Source organism: Poecilia formosa, unplaced genomic scaffold, assembly GCF_000485575.1.
Source record: "Poecilia formosa unplaced genomic scaffold, Poecilia_formosa-5.1.2 Scaffold218, whole genome shotgun sequence".
In the NCBI taxonomy this organism is placed as follows: Eukaryota; Metazoa; Chordata; class Actinopteri; order Cyprinodontiformes; family Poeciliidae; genus Poecilia; species Poecilia formosa.
Window position 1 is genome coordinate 721,470 of NW_006800157.1, and position 17,687 is coordinate 739,156.

The 17,687-nt window shown below is 39.6% G+C and overlaps 1 protein-coding gene across 3 annotated transcripts in view; it reads right to left on the reverse strand.

Moving 5' to 3' along the window:
• Positions 1 to 9,148, reverse strand: part of LOC103149144 (mucin-5AC-like) — a 72,579-nt gene extending 63,431 nt beyond the window's left edge. For 2 of the 3 annotated variants that reach the window (XM_016679722.1, XM_007568168.2), the window contains exon 1: positions 9,045 to 9,122. In XM_016679722.1, coding sequence (XP_016535208.1) covers positions 9,045 to 9,107 — 63 coding nt within the window. In that variant the 5' untranslated portion in view covers positions 9,108 to 9,122. Of the gene's footprint in view, positions 1 to 9,044 lie in introns of all 3 variants that reach the window. The other variant, XM_007568165.2, reaches the window with a different exon arrangement.
• Positions 9,149 to 17,687: the final 8,539 nt, after the last annotated feature.

Genomic DNA, 17,687 nt, shown 5'->3' on the forward strand with positions numbered 1-17,687 from the left:
GTGAGTTTTGCGAACTCAAAGGGAACTTATCATGCAGAATCCACTTTTTAATTCATAAACAGATTTTTGCCCAAGAGTCAAAAATATTTAAATTTATTCTCTACCTGTGCAGAACAGATATCTTTATATTCTTTTTGGGTCATATATATTTTATAACATTGTCACCACATTTGCTGCAAAACTGCTAAACAAGGTCATGACTTCCAGCTAATCCGACATTTTTTTTCCTCACAAGTCAAAATCTTCAGCTCTGTGGTTTATTAACAGAGGATTCCTTACGTCTCTTCCTGGCATCAGAGCCTCTTCAAAGTGTCTGGTTACATTTTATTTTTCTCTGTAAAGTCTGTTTTTGGAGCAAGAGTGCAACCTCTTTTGTTCCAGAGGTTGCTTCTGACAACCAAGAGGGATTTTCCAAAACATGTTTTGTGTCACTGAAGGTGAAATTTACATTTTTACTTTTGTACTTAAGTACATTTTAATACCTGTACTTTTATTTACGGCTACTAAAGTAAAGAGATTACTTTTATCAGTCTTTTTCTAAGTCAAAAATGTGAGAACTTTTGAAACTTCTGATCAGATCAGATACTGACTTTGCCTGGACAGCAAAACAGACGGGATGGGTTTCTTTATCATCATATTGACTGACAGACAGCGTCCATCTCAGGGTGAAATATCCTGAACCAGATGAACTCTTGACCATGTTGACTGGTCCGCTGAACAGGAGCTCAGTGATCCTTTAACACACAGGAAACACATCAGTCTGTTTGGTTTCAAATCTTCACTTTGAATTATTTAGAAACTTTCCTCTGATTAGAAACAACATTTATTTTCTACTCACTCAGACTGAGTCGCCTCTGCTCTGATGTTGATTTCTATCATCTCATTAACGTCTATGAAGAACTGAGCTCCATGTTCAGGAGTTGGAGGCAGAAACCTGGGCAGATATTCACCTGCTGTGCAGGACGGAGCTGCAGGATCCACTGGAGCAACGCAGGGAAGAATAATGCAGATGAACTAATGAAACAGCAGAATTAAACTAACAGCCATTGGGGGGAGGGGAATAATACAGAGAAACTAATGAAACACATTAAAAATGGTTTGTCTAGACAGACAAGTGGACAGTATAAAAGATAAATTCAGTGAAGTTACACATTGGTCCATCTGATCCGTTTTTATGATAGATGATCTTGTCGCTTCACATTTCTGAGAAATTTCTCAGAAATGTAAAAGTCTGATGTCCTCTAATAATCTTTAGTTATTGATCAATTTTAAAACAAAGAAATACATAGTGGCAGCTAACCCTAGAAAATTGAAAAGAAAAGGTGCAAAATGTTTTAATCATACTTAATTTTATTTATAATTAAATTTTTATTCTACAAATGAGTTGCTTATTGGTATTATTGAGGTTTCACTTTAATTTTCTACTTTAACGTGCCCTAAACGCATCTGGTGAGCAGCTCCACCTCAGGACCAGCGGTACAAATTCAGCTACCCCTTCTTCAAAAATGCTGTGCAACAGGCCTCAGTTGGCAAAGTTGACACACAAGGTCAACAGGCCAAGCTGAAAGTGAAGAGTTTCCCTCCATCCGCCTCACTGTAGTGAACTTGGTATTTACAAAATGGCAGCTGCATCTGCTTCATCTCTGTTGATCTATTTGCAGACTTATAAAATTCGCCTTTTTCAAGAAGCTCTTTTACAGATAAAAATTAAATAACTAAAAATGGAAAATCCACACCATACCTGGATTCACTAACATGGTCCAGTAAGAACTTGTCCTGAACCAGATGAACATTGATATATTGCTTGATCTGCATTGTTGCTTTACTTGGTTATTTGCATATTATTGGACGCATGTTGCTTGGTGTGGTGGATAGTTTTTGCATTGTCTTGCACAATGTGTCGATGGTTCAGGTATAGCTTACCTGAAACATAGAAAGATTCAGGTCAACCTGTGTATCCAATACACAGGTCCAATAACGCCACTGGTTATTGGATATTAAATTTATTGACAACAGTTTTGCTCTTTGTGATATAAGACCAGCTGATTGAAACATGAAATCAAACCTTTGAAAACAAACTGGACAGGGATTCTGCTCATGAAGCTGCTGGTGCTCCGTGAATACGTTACACCATCATAACGAGTCAGAGTGATGCTCTGTCTGGGAAAATCCTCCATCACCAGCTGAACTGCATATGAACCTTCATAGCTGCTGCTGGTTGGACTGAATGACAGAGAACAAGACTGGAAGAGAAGAGAGAGAGAAAGATTAACTATATTTGTTGTGTTTTTGTTCATACCAAAAGTATTTGTTTTATTTAAAAAGTTTCAGAGTAATGTTTCATCATTATTAGTCATTCATAGTTAGTTAAATAATCAGTAAATTTTCCTTAATTACCTTTGAACATTATGTATTCCTGTAAACTGACACCCACATTTATTACTTACTGATGAGAGACTGAGGACAGACGGTGATGTGCAGATGAAGCACTCGTAGGAATTGGTTGCATATCTGCATTCAACATGGTCTCCATCAGGGTCAAAGGTCAACAAGTTGATATTCCTCTGACAGTTTGAAGGAACTCTGAGAGACACAGAAAACAATCACAAAGTCACCTGAGAACAAAAATCTGCTCAAATTATTTTATTTACAAGAAGAATCTTCAGTATCTTGACTGATTTGTATTTCAGTGTTTTTATTCCATTATTTTTTTTAGTTTATTTTGCTCCATGAATCTCTTTGGTCTCTTTTAAAGATAAAATCAATTCAGTGTTTGGACATAATTTGGAAACCATTTCTAATTATTAAAGCTTTATGGCTTGGCTTAAAACAGAAAAAAAGGGGACAAAATACCAACAAAATAAAACTATAGTTTATGCTCAACAAAAGACACCAAAAGGTTCCAGTTATTTATTAATATGTTGTAAAAACTGCCTGAATTACCTCACAACAGGGAGGATGGTGGTCTGGGGTGATGAGTTCGGTCTCTTGATGTCGGATCGGTTTCTCAGGTCAAATGTTAACTGAAATCGCCCAGTTGAAATGCTGTTTCTGTTTTTTATCCAGGTTCCAGTATTCCATCTTTAACAGAAGATATTGAGAAGATTTCTGATGTTACTAAGACTTTCTAAAACACAGAAAACTTTATAGAGCAGCAGACTAGAAAACTGACAGATTTAATTGCTTAAACAAACTGAAGTTCAGTAGGAATTTTAGATTTAGTCATTTCTTGATAACTGAAAAATGTTTGATATTTTTGTATGATGTTGAGATTCAGTCACCCGTCCCAGTAATTGACTACACCCGGATTTATCCACTTCCAGGTGTACTCTGTGAGACACCATTCACCGCTGCTTTCATCAATCTTCTTAGTACAGCTAGAACACCACCATGATTCAATCTCCTCACATGAGCTGTAGCCAAACTTAAAGCGACGCACAAGCTGTAGATTTAAAGTGAAGAAGTGTTGGACACAAGACGATATCTTTTAAAAAAAGAAAAGGAAAGAATCTTCAAAGAGTCTGAACTTACTGTAAATCTGTCTCCTTGTACATCTTTAGTGGTGAATGAATGCACAGTGCCAGTATAACCAGCTTCTGTACGGCCGATTATCACCAGCAGCAGGACAAAGAGCAACATGATGAACGAATCAGTTCTGCTAAACTAAGATGGAATCATCAGGTAACCTTTGTGGCTCTGCTGTCGTAAGGTGCTTTGGTTATGCAAACGCCTGAAGACCGGAGACGACAACGTGATGCTTTATAAATATTTAAAGGAGTTTGTAGGAGTGAGCTGCTATTTAATTTTGCACCTAGTTTTCTCTTCATTTTATTTAGGAAGGTAAACTTTTGTCATTTGGTTTATTTACTTTCAAATAGTAAGTCTTAGTTCATTTTAACATAGCTTTCTTTTGTTTGTTATTTTCAACATTAAAGCTCACTCTCCTATTGTTGCAGCATCTCATGTCAAATACTTGTTTTAAATAAAAAACATTATAAGATGCTAAAAACAAGGATGGCCACACATAGACAGCACATAACTCTTCGTACAGTTACTCCTTATTCATTCAAATGCTTTCCTGTTGTAAACATGAAATAAACATTTTATGGACCTGGCTGCTCTGAAGCTTGAAAAGTGTCTTGAATGCGCTTTACATTGGTGAATGGTTGCCATGGAGATTAAATCATTTCTTAAACACTATTTATTTTGCCTCTTCAGGTATAATTTCTTTTGTCATATCCTGTCATTATATGAGGGAAGACAGGAGAAGCAATCGTCGGTTGCAAAGCCGTACTTCTTTTTTTTAGCTGGAGCACGAGGTAACAACATGAACTGCTTCTTATTCAAACTTGTTTCTCTGTATAGTTTCCTAGTGCTCCCCCAGTGGTCAGGAAACCAAACTACCATTATTCTAGATAAACAATAGAAACTAATCTCACAACACTAACATATATGAATTTACAGCAACATTAAAAGTTGAAAGTTAATCAGGATGTTAAAGTTAACCAATTTAAAAACATGGAAACTGTAAAATTTGTTTCTCTTTAGAGTCTTGCTCCAGATATTTGGATCAAGTGACAGAGATAATTTTTATTGATGAAGGTCAGAATTACTTTAGAAAGAAGATAAAATCACTAAAACCTCGTCTCTTACTTGTTTGGATGTCAAATCAAATCAAATCAAATCAAATTTTATTTGTATAGCACATTTCAGCAGCAAGGCATTTCAAAGTGCTTTACATAATTAAAATAAAAACAGCATGTGAGAAAGAGTTTTAAAAAAAACATCATTAAAATGCAAACAGTGAGAACGAGAAATAAAAAGCTGTCTCCAACCCTTTTGACTTTAGTCAAAACGCCGTTTGACAAGGACTTTAACCAATGTCTGCATGCAACAGTAAGTTACAATGTGAATTGATGATTAATTACGTGATGTGAACTAACTTTGTGCACACCAATGTTGTGTTTATTTAAATTATTAATGCAAACGTTGAGCATTGTGGTAGCTCTCATTGTTTGCTTTGCAAATAGCTAATTAGCATACTGGTAGCCTTTAGCTCATAATGTGTTGGGTTTATTCCAATTTGACTGTCAAATTCTGCCTAGATTATCCATGCAGGGGTTTATATTGTTTTTATAGGTTGGACTTAATGTGTTATTTTATCACAACACTAGAGATCAAATTTCAGATTGTTGCCATGAATTATTTCAAATTGGGCAGAAATTCATCGTCTGTGCAGGACGGATATGTTTGCACCGCAGCTGTTGTTAAGTAAATAAGTAAATGTAATTTATAAAAGCACCGTAACCCTAGCCCTAATCCCTAACCCTAAAAGCACTAAAACCTCATCTCTTACCTGTTTGAATGCCAATGTCTTTATGTAATAGTATCCAAGTTATAATGTATTTGAGGGTTAATTATGTGATGTGAACTAACTTTGTACACACCAACTTTGTGTTTATTTAAATTATTGACGCAAATGTTGAGCATTGTGGTAGCTCTCATTGTTTGCTTTGCAAATAACCAATTAACATACTGGTAGGCTGTAGCTCATACTGAATTACATCTTGCTTGGCAATGCTGGGTTTATTTCAATTTGAGTATCATAAACATTCTGCTAACATTGCATCACTGCTGATTTCATTTTCCTGAATAAATAACTATTAATCCTGATATGTGAAATTACCCTCTTGCACATAGTTGGTGAAGCTCTCTCCAGTATTACACATCAAGGCTGTGTAATACTGTGGTGAACAAATTTTTTGTAATGCAAAATAAATGTTTTCAGAAGTGGGGGCCACACATGAAATGGAGTTAACTCGTTAACTTAGGTTCGGGAGCAGGACCACACCTCAAACCACACCTCTAATTTCCTAAGCAACCCATATATACCCCGCTCGTTACATTGTTCGTCAACTCGCCGCAGACTGGCTAAGCGGATCTACTTACAATGGAAGACGCTCTTACTCTCCAGCCTGACCACTCCGACTCGGATGACCTGTTCGACCCTTTTCCAGCTGCCTCAACCTCTCCTCCCCAGGTCAGAAGACAAGCCTCCGGCTCCAAACGCCTTCGTTCCGTGATCTTCGACCCTCAAACCCAGCTTCATTCCTCATCGTCAGCAGCACTTCGTCCAACCATGGTCCATCCACGTCACATCAACCCCATGGCCGAGGGACACGCCGCGGGTCCAGCCGCCGTCCTCGTTCTCCCGGTCCCAGACGCCAGTCCCAAACGCCACAGCTTCAGAACACTAACCCGGCTTCGTCTCCACAGCCCTCTCCAGACGTTCCAACTCACCAGCTCCTCAAAGGCTGGACCGTCACCCGCCTCCATCGCTCATTAAAAGAGAAAGGAATCCCCTTCAGTCGCTCCGACAATAAATTGAGGTTCTTTCAATTGCTCTCCTCCTCAGGTCCGCAGCAAACGTCAGCCCCGCCGTCATCCGAATACCCCGGACTTCCGGGTTTCTCTTCAGCATCCTCTTCCTCCCACATCATCCCAGATGTAGTCATCCGGCCCACGCCTTCGAGGCCCCCGCACTCAGCAACAGCTCCCCCTCGCGGGAGCCAGGTCGTATTACATCCTCCACCAAATGCACCCAGCCTTGCTGACTTCTCTCAGCTTTTATCTTCGGCAATCGCTTCGTTGTCTTCACAGACTCCCCAAATCCCGCTATCTCATTCTTCTCTTCACCCCCCATCCCTTCCTCAGCTATCCCCACCCCATAAATGCTATGACCTCTGGTTCTCAAGTCACGGCAAATCTAGCTCAGCATAGCGCCTCAGGATTTCCTTCCTCACTTCCTTCTTCACTCCCCTCTAACCTGTTTCCTACCACTTCCTCTCTCTCAAACACATTAACCCTGCTTCCTCTCTCTTCAAACACTCTCCCTAATGTTATTAATCATTTCAATCTCGCTACAGCAGTTCCTCCAGCCCAGTCATCCACTAAAGTACTACGGCCCTCTCCCATTTCCCCTTCTCTACGCCAGCAAATCTTGAACGGTAATTATGTTGATCTAGCACTTCTTCTTCAACCTTCTTTGATCTGTTTTAGTCAGCCTAAAGAACTTAATACAAACCAGGGTCCCATGCAACTTAGTAATTCTTTAAGTTCCCGCTCCAAAGATCTCACACCTGTCAAATTCGCTCTCGCATTTTCTCTTTTTAGAGACACTATTTGCGCAATTTTTCCAGATCGCAAATCCGAATTTGACGACTATCTCTCCATAGTTCTCGACATGGCTCTACAGTTTGGGGGCACCGGGTTCTATCAATATCACATTCTTTTCGCCAACCAAGCAGCAGGCCGCTTGCAACAGTTTAACCTAGGCACTTATTAGGGTTCTCTTGATTCTGAATTGTACTGCCGCATTTTTGCCGCCCGTGCATCTCTCTCCTGCAATCTCTGCGGCGCTTCATCTCACCCAGCCACAGCCTGTACATCCATCATCCCTCTCCGCTCTCACCCTCCTCCTCGCTCTTCTTCCACATCCGATCGTCTGACCACCACCGCCCCCCCTCCTCCCCTCATACCGAAATCCAGCGGACCCTCTCCCTCTGCCAAAACCCTTACTCATAGGGGAACTGACAAAAGAGGTCGCCCCATCCTGTACCAAGGAGGCAGGATGATCTGTAACAACTTTAATGACCTTGGCTGCTCAAGCTCCAGTTGCAGGTTGCTGCACGCCTGCTCCTTCTGTGGTGGAGCCCACGCAAGACACACCTGCCCACACAATTCCACTTCTTCAGCAGACTGACTAGGCTGCCATCTCCCCACTCCAGTCCAGGTGAAAGCTCTCGCAACTGCTCTCAAGCATCACCCAGACAGGGAATTCATTAACTTCCTCATTAATGGTTTCACTCACGGTTTCCACCCGGGCATAGAAATTATTCCAGATTCCACCCACCAATGTCACAATCTTCAATCCGCTCTCTCAGATCCTGACACAGTCGACTCTCTCCTCGCCGAAGAAGTTAAAAAAGGAATCATGATAGGCCCCTTTTCTAGGTCACCCTTCCCTACTTTTCGCGTAAGCCACTCGTAAATATTCAGGTAAAAAAAGGCTAATCATAGATCTTTCAGCCCCCCATGGTTCTCACGTTCCTAGTATCAATAGCATCATCCTGTTCCCCGACTTCTCCATGCAATACGCAACCATAGATCATGCAATTAAACTCATTCGGTTAGCGGGACATGGTGCTTGGCTCTCTAAAGCCGACATCACCAGCGCTTTCAAAGTTCTACCCATTCACCCCGGTTTCTGGTGCTTCTTCGGCGTAGTTTGGAAAGGCGGTTTTATTTTGCCGTCCGCCTCATGTTCGGTGCCGTAACAGCCCCAAAATTTTCGATTCCCTATCCGAATCCCTTTGCTGGATCCTCATCAATACCTATAAACTCCCTTGCGTCATACACCTTCTGGACGACTTCCTATTAGTCACTCCTCCATCTTCCCCTCCTCGTTCCGGTCTTAACGCCCTTACTCAAGCCTTTTCCCAGCTGGGAATTCCCCTCTCAGAGGAGAAAACCGTTGGTCGTGCACCTCTTTAGAGTTCCTAGGCATCACCCTAGACTCTTCATCCTTCCAAGCTTCCCTATCATCCGAAAAGATCAACCGAATCACCTTAATATTGTCTAATTTCTTACTCGCCGACAAATGTTCTAAACAACAGCTGCTTTCTCTCCTCTGCCATCTAAACTACGCCATTCGCATTATTCCGCCGGGTAAATCCTTCATTTCTCACCTCCTGTCTAAAGCGGCCAGTATCCCCTCCCTTCACGGTTCTCTCATTATCAATCACTCCTGCAAATTAGAAATGCGCCTGTGGCATTACTTTCTTTCATCCTGGAATGGAATTTCTTTCTTCTACAATGATTTCCTCACCTACCCCGAAGACATTCAACTCTTTACCGACGCAGCTCCCTCAATCGGTTTCGGCGGTTATTACAGAGGTAAATGGTTCACCGACAAATGGCCGCTTGAGTTTAAGTCTCTCCAGGTCGCCTCGAGCTCTCCTTCCTGTGCTCTTTTCGAGCTTTACCCCAACGTCATCGCTGTGATCCTTTGGGGTCACGAATGGTATAAAAAATCCATCCTCATTCATTCAGAGAGCACGACAGTCGTAGAAATCATCAATAAAGGCCGCTCTAGCTCCCCAGAAATTATGCAATTCATGCGCAGAGTTTAGTTTCTGCGTAACATCAGTTTCTCATTCAAGCTGCTCATATTCCCGGATCAAAAAACTGCATTGCTGATGCTCTTTCTCGTTTTTCTTTCCAGAAGTTCAGAATCTTGGCCCCAGATTCAGAAGCACGTTCCACACCGGTTCCTCCATATTCCTCAACCATATTCAACTGAGTCCTCCATTACCTGATCTTCACCGAACGTCTCAAGATTTAATCCTCAGCAGCCTAGCTCCTCGCACGCTTTCTGTCTATTTGACCGGCTGGAACCGATTTAAATCTTTCCACGCCACTTATAATCTCCCTTTTCCTTCCCTGTATGTGTCCATCCTCTGCCTCTTCATTACATATTCTCGTTTAGTCCTTAAGATTCGTACCTCCACTATCCAGTCCTATCTAGCCGGCATCAATTTCTTCTTCAAGCTTTCCGCGGGAGTCAACTGCCCCTCCATCACTCACTGTCACGTGAATATGCTCATCAAAGGATGCAAGAAGCAAGAACCTAACAGCGTTATTCCGCGTCTCCCCCTCACGTCCGATCTTCTATGCAAATGCATCTCCACTCTGCGTTCTGGTTATTCTTCTAATCTCATAGACAGGACCCTGGAATCCATGTTCCTCCTAGCTTTTTTCGGCTTCCTCCGCTGTTCCGAATTTGCTCCGACTTCCTCCATCCATAATCCTCTCATTCACCCTTGCCTCTCCGAAATTTCCATCCTCAGCCATGACACCATGGTATTTACTTTGCGGAGAAGCAAGACCGACCAACTCGCCATCTCTTGTCCCATTTATCTTTTCCGCCTCGATTCCTTTCTCAGCCCGTACAAGACCATTTTCAATTACGTCCAGTCCCGAATCGCTGCTAACGCTTCTCCTCATTATCCTCTCTTCATTCCTGAACCAGGTAAACAAGCTTCTCGCTTCTGGTTCTCCCGTCATTTCCGCCAGGTCTTATCGTCGTCAGGCATTTTGACTTAACCCTTATCATCTCTAGCATGTTGACTTAACCCTTGTATTATGTTGAGAAAAAAAATACATTTATTATGTTGCGGGTCATTTTGACCCGCATTGTGTAAATCAACACAAAACAGGCAAAAAATGAATTTAAACAAATAGCTTTACTTTAGATTATGCAAACATTTAGAAGACATGAGAAGTAGAAATATACTATTTCAATGCTATATTATGCAACTTCTGATTTAAATGATTCCTTTTTCACAAACATTTTTTTAACCATTTAACTTGCCTCGTTTTTGGGGTTTTCATTGTTTGACATTTTCAGTGTTCCCCACATGATGGACAGAAAGTGACTGGGTGCTTTCTGCAGATGTACTTCTTGCATCTCACACAAGAGGTACAGTACTTGTCTTACTCAGGAGGGACAGACTTATTTATTTTTATTGCATGTAGTGACAAGATTGGGTTTTTATAAGCCATTTCAGAGTCATGTTATTTTTGTTTGGCTTCATGTAGGGTTGCTAAACTTAGTAGATGACTTGGGTCAGGGTCTCCAAAGTCCATCAGGTTTTCTGCCTGTGATGCTCTTCACATGTGGCTGCAGTCTACCTTCACAAAGTTCTTTTTTAACTTTTGCCTGCTGTCTTCCACACAACAGTCTCTTTGACACCCGGACAGGGTGCGGGTGTCGTCCTCCCTGGTTGAAAAGGGGTGCTGGTTTTAATGTTTTTATCTTTTTTAATCTTTTTTTTTTTCAAAATCTCTTTCTCTTTCTTACTGTTTATTCAATGTCACATGCTGTTTTCTTTAATTATGCAAAGCACTTTGAAATGCCTTGCTGCTGAAATGTGCTATACAAATAAAATTCGATTGATTGATTTGAAAACCCAGTGAGCAGGGATTCATCCGTGTTTGCCATCACACACCGAAGCGCCATTGGGCACTGCATATCTGGTTCTTTTTCACATGTAATGTACAATTGACCCTTGTACTCCTTACAGAAACCTCTTATTTTTATAAAAGACGACACATGGTTGGGGTACACATTGGCTCCTTTAAATGTAATAGTGCAATATTTTTTTATTTCATTCCAGATTCCTTGGTGCACTATACAGTCCACGTGCCTCTCCTCAGAATGGTGTATGCCCTTTTTATAAACATAATCTTTTTGTATGTGACTTTCTCTGGGAGCTCCATATTAACAGTCTTATTGCCTTTATTTTGTAAAGGAGACAAGCTTTGATCAAAAGGAGTGTCACTCTCACTGCTGTCTGTGTCTGTTATGTTCTTTTCATGATAGCCCAAATATTGTGTCTGTTTAATTTGACAAATGTGTGAAGGGCTTTTGGTGTTAGCTTTTCACCAAGTTGTTTACTGAGCTCTCTCTATATCCCACTACTTGGAATTGCAATGTTGACATTTCTTATGACTGTATCTTTTGAAGCACGGAGGACTTCAACTACAGCTGTTTGGGGAACCAATGACTTCTTTGGCATCTGTTTCGCAAAACAATAATAAAAAATCCTGTTAGTGACATACGTTGAAATATTTAAAATAACATGGCAGAGAATCAATAGATTATAGCTGTCATTCAGCATCTTCAAACCTGCATTATGCAACTTTTATACAAAACAAATTCTTCCGCATTTGTTCGAAATGCCAATATTTTGAAATATTACAGTATGTTACAGATAATCTTTAAAAATAAAAATTAGGGCTCCCCTGTTGTCTCCAAGTGCTCCCACTTATAACTTCTAGTGAAGGGCCTAATCACATTGTTTATCAACTTTATTAAGCTTCTGCATCAGACATATGGCCACTGATTTGAAATTGCTATGTATATACATGATGTTCAAGCTGTGCCTGTAATTAACTCACACTACTAAGGCAGGTAGTGGTTCCATGTGCAGCACCAGGTACCTTTTGTTTCCAGCTTGACGCCCAAAATGTCTATGCACAACACTGTCTTCACACTGTCAATTATGTAAACTGCTCTCATCCTTTCCTTTGCCCGTTGCTATGTTATAGCTTTTTCCCAATAGCATTGCGTGTCATTACAGCTCAGGCTATGTAGAACTCATTTTTGCAGATAAACTATTTTCCTAGAACAGTACATTGTTTTTCCACCATTGGCACAGAGTTGAGACAATCATATTGGCTCTGATTGGTTGTTAAGGGGTGCATTTATGCAGATTGCAGTAGAAGAAGTGGGAGGAGAAGCCTGATAATTTTTTTTTGCACAGATGATCTGTCTTATATCATACTGTAGTGAAAGAGTTACAGTTTTGGAAAATATGTAAAAATACATTCCTTTTATAAAACTTGCATACTGCAGATGCAAGTGGACAAACTTGCTTTGAAGTAGTGAAAAGAAGTGTTGATGATGGCTGTTGATCATAACTTTGAGCTCAAAAAGGCTGATTAGATGACAAGCGCATGTTTGGCTCTATTCTTATTTTTTTGTATTTCAAAAGTACAGTTTGTCGAACGGCATCCTTTGGAGATAAGAAACTAAAATACCGGTTACCGAGTTTATTTTGGGAGGTGTTGTACCAACCTGTTCATTCTAAATAAGACCTAGTTCGACCTTTTGACCTTTAAACTTTCATTGATGTTTTCAAAACAAAAGCTGCACAAACAAAAAGTTTTGCTGCACAAACCAGCACAAAGGCAGTCAAGCTGACTGACACCAATTTTGTCTGATTTGAAGAAGGTGGGGGGGCCAACTGCACTCAGGTCACCACAAGGGTACAAAGATTGTCTTATGGGTCATATTTGACCCGTAAATTCTAAAAGCATTTCAACACCAGAAAAAGAGTTCAAAGGTCAAACTCTCTCCATTACATAAACACACATATGCATCCCATATATTTTAAGGCAGGCAAATAGATTTTTCCCTCCTATTTTAATCTAGCAAATTAAAAGCTACTAAGTTAATCAGAGTTATCCTTTACGTGCATTATTTAGCAACTTGACTGATGCGACATGGTGGTCGTGTTCTTTACTTTGCCAACTTTAGCCAAATGAAGACCCATTTTAGCCGAAGGACACATAGTGGGGACTTGGGGGGGAGGACAAAGGTATGGAGTTAAATTTGTTTCAGAATTCTTCAATCAAAAAAAAAAATTATCTCAAAAAAATAAATAAAATTCTGATCAAAACTTTTTGGAATTGTAATGATTTTTATTTTAAACTAATAAAATTCTGTTTAACTTTTTTTTTTTTAAAATCACTTTTTTTTCTTTTGAAAAAGTTGTAAATGCAAAACATAAACTTTTGTTTACCATGTCAGAAATCTTTGGTTGCGCTTCTCAAACTTTTCCTTGCAATTGCCAAATGAACATACTGGGCAGGGTCTAAAGACGAGCGATGTAAGACGTCCCTATTGGTTAGCACAGACTAAAGCGGATGACTCCGACTCCCTCCTACCTCAGAACTTTCCCCTGAACTGCTTCACTTTGGTGACGGGACACAGAATGTGAATGGTAAGTAATATTCACAAAATTACACCGTTTAATAGCTACTAAAGTGTCCACCCCTTTTTTCAAAGAAGAAATCTTACACAACTTATTGTGTCTATGTTCTGCCGTTACCTTATCATGCTAGCTAATGTTAGCATTAGGTAAAATGCATGAACTAGGCTTGTGTAATATTTGCCTGTCTTTATGTTGAATTCGTTGACCAGCGCACCGCTGTCAAGTTGCATTAAGCGTGGAAAATACCAAATGTGTCTGAAGGAAATGTGTGTTAAAAAGCTGTTATGTAATAACAGCTGTTATGACAAGTGTAACAGGTAGCACCACAAAGTGTCGCACCCTCCTTACGGCCAAAACTTCCATAAAAGGGAAGCTAGCAGGGTGATAGCTAAGTGTCTACTTCCTGGGTGTGTGACCAGGTATGTGTTGGGCCCACACGCGCCATTGTTTGGTGACTGTGAACCACTCTATTGATGGTCTGGTAGTAGCATTGTTTGGCACTGTTTGGCTTTGGTGGCTTCCAGGAGGGAGACATCAGCTCCCTCCTGGAAGCTGCTAACAACGCAACATTTTCCCTCTCCTGTCATTAACTTTGCTTTGTTTTAGCAGAGAATGTACTCCTACATCAGTAGCTTTATTTTTTTATTTTTACATCAATATTTTCCTGGCCAACTGAGGTGGTAGAGCACATCTTTTCCATCTTTTTCATGGAAAATCTGTAGTTCTTAGAACAACATCCAAGTATGAAAGTTATTTTTAAAGAGAGGGTTAGCAGTTAATTTTGAATCATTTACTTATTTATTTACAGAGCTTTTTTCAAAGACTCTCAGTATAATTCATTTTATTTAATTCTCCACTGGTGCCCAGTTTATAGATTCTCTACATACGAAACATGCAAAGCAAAATGGCCACATAAAAATCACGAGGTCCACAGAAATACCATTACATTTTCAAACTCAACCAGGATAAAGAAGTTGCTGTTTTCTTTCCCAAGCTTTACAAATAAAAGCTACTAATGCATATGTATAATCAATATATCTTCATTATTTAACAATAAGTGCAGAACATCACATGATATTAAGGTAAATAAAAATCCCACAGCCATAAATGTTACACATGTAAGATGCTAATAAAAAAACACCAAACCCTCAGTAAATACCTGCCTTAATAAATAGTTCAGGTGACACCAAATATTGATTTTTTTTGTATTTTCTTCTGTTCATTATCTTATTAGTAACTGATAAACAATTATAATGTATCCTCATACCTGTCAAATCTCCCATCTTGGCCAGGAAACTACCATTTTTTTACCCCCCTTTCCAGCCAGCTCCCTTATTATTATTTTCCCATAAATATCCTGTACTGTACTGCCCGCTCTCACGTTAGTTGCTGTCTCCCTCCCTGCTCTTACGCTAGCACCGTTCTCCCCCTGCTCTGATAGTAACACCGGACTGCGACATTTCCCGTATTCTCAAGTCCAAAACTTGACAGGTATGTTTATTCTTATGAACGTATCTGTATTTTATCATGTTTTTCACACGGAAATAAAAATCCACTCTACTATTTTTGTTTACCTTCCTAATTACATTTAGTCCAACTAAATAAACCAACCATAAGTCCCCAGATTTATTAAAAGGCACAATAAGCAACAGCAGATAAACCAGTAATATTCCTCTGCATGAATCAGATTCATTCTCATGTTTAACCACTAGGGGGCGGCTGGTTCTTCCATCCATCCATTTTCTGAACACCCTTGTCCCTCAGTGGGGTCGGGAGGGGTGCTGGTGCCTATCTCCAGCTAACGTTCCGGGCGAGAGGCGGGGTACATCCTGGACAGGTTGCCAGTCTGTCGCAGGGCGGCTGGTTCTTTAACTTCCACAGAACCGTCAACATCTTCAGTTTCAGAAGCTGGAAGAACAAGAGATCAACATAGTATAAAGAACTACTTCCTGTTCCTTTCACTTCTGTTTTCATCCTACTTACATGTTTTAGGAGGAGGACTTGGAGTGGTTGAAGTCACATCTGGTGCTGAAATAACAGAAACAGGAAGTTCAGGAAATAAAAGGTAAGATCAAATCAATGATCAAAATGAAAGATTGACTCACCGTTTCTAACCGTCACAATGACACATCGCAGCTCAGACTGGTAGATGGAACTGGAGGCACTGGGGAAGTTAATTTAGCACAAAAGTTTTAATATGTTCTTTTGGAAATGAGCATCAAATAATTTTTTAAATAACCTTACAGGGTCAAGTCAGATAAACAGCTGATGTACACCTTGTGTTTATCTATATACACTAAAGGGAAACGCTTTCATTTTTGACATCTTTATATTCTTTTTGGGTTATATTTTTCAGTTTGTTAATTTTTTTCTATTCATTATAACATTGTATTGTTATACCATAAAAGGTACATATCATGAAAAATCTTCTTTTTTAGCCCTTAAATATGTGTTTTTGTGTACATTGAGTATCTAGGAGTAGAACAAATGTAAATTTAATCTCTACTGATGCAGTGTAGACATCTTTTTATTTTGGGGCGGGTTATATTTTGCAGTTCATTTTTCTCTATTCATTATAACTTTTTTTTGGCCATGATATCACCACATTTGCTGTGGAACTGCTAAGCAGTCAGATTCTGATCTGATCTGATGCTACAGATTAGACTTTTTTATATAACTATCTGTACATTCTAAGACAAAAATGTGAGAACTTTTGAAACTTCTGATCAAATCAGATACTGACTTTGCCTGGACAGCAAAACAGATGGGATGAGTTTCTTCTTCATCATAAATGGCAGACGGCGTCCATGTCAGGGTGAAATTTCCTGAACCAGATGAACTCTTGACCATGTTGAACGGTCCGCTGAACAGGAGCTCAGTGATCCTTCAACACACAGGAAACACATCAGTCTGTTTGGTTATATGTGCAAAATGTCCTTAAACCATCCATAAAAATTACCTTTAAAATATGATTTTCACCTTGAATTATGTCAAAACTTTCCTCTGATTAGAAACAACATTTATTTTCTACTCACTCAGACTGAGTCGCCTCTGCTCTGATGTTGATTTCTATCATCTCATTAACGTCTATGAAGAACTGAGCTCCATGTTCAGGAGTTGGAGGCAGAAACCTGGGCAGATATTCACCTGCTGTGCAGGACGGAGCTGCAGGATCCACTGGAGCAACGCAGGGAAAAATAATGCAGATCAAGTCATGAAACACATTAAAAATGGTTTGACTAGATGAACAAGCAGACAGTATAAAAGATAAATTCAGTGAAGATACACATTGGTCTATCAGAGTTTCTATAATAGGTGATCTTCTTCTTGTGTTACATTTCTGTATTCAGAAATTTAAAAGTTTAATGTACTTTAATAATCTTTAGTTATTGATTATCTTTAGACAGACAATTATTGGATATTACATTTATTGACAACAGTTTTGCTCTTTGTGATATAAAACCAGCTGACTGAAACATGAAATAAACCTTTGAAAACAAACTGGACAGGGATTCTGCTCATGTAGCTGCTGGTGCTCAGTGAAGACGTTGCACCATCGTATCGAGTCAGAGTGATGCTCTGTCTGGGAAAATCCTGCATCACCAACTGAACTGCATATGAACCTTCATAGCTGCTGCTGGGTGGACTGAATGATAGAGAACAAGGCTGGAAGAGAAGAGAGAGAGAAAATTAACTATGTTATATTTAATGTTCTCTGCTATGGATTTATGTTGTGTTTTTGTTCATACCAACAATATTTGTTTTTATTTAAACATTTTCAGAGTAATGTTTCATCATTAGTCATTTATAAGTAGTTAAATAATCAGTAAATTCAGTTTTTATTAGCTGTAAACATTAACTATTGTTTGCCTGTAACCTGACATTTATTACTCACTGATGACAGACTGAGGACAGACGGTGCTGTGCAGGTGAAGCACTCTGAGGAATAGGATGCATATCTGCATTTAACATTATCTCCATCAGGGTCAAAGGTCAACAACTTGATATTCCTCGGACAGTTTGAAGGAACTCTGAGAGAAACAGAAAACAAACATCACAAAGTCACCT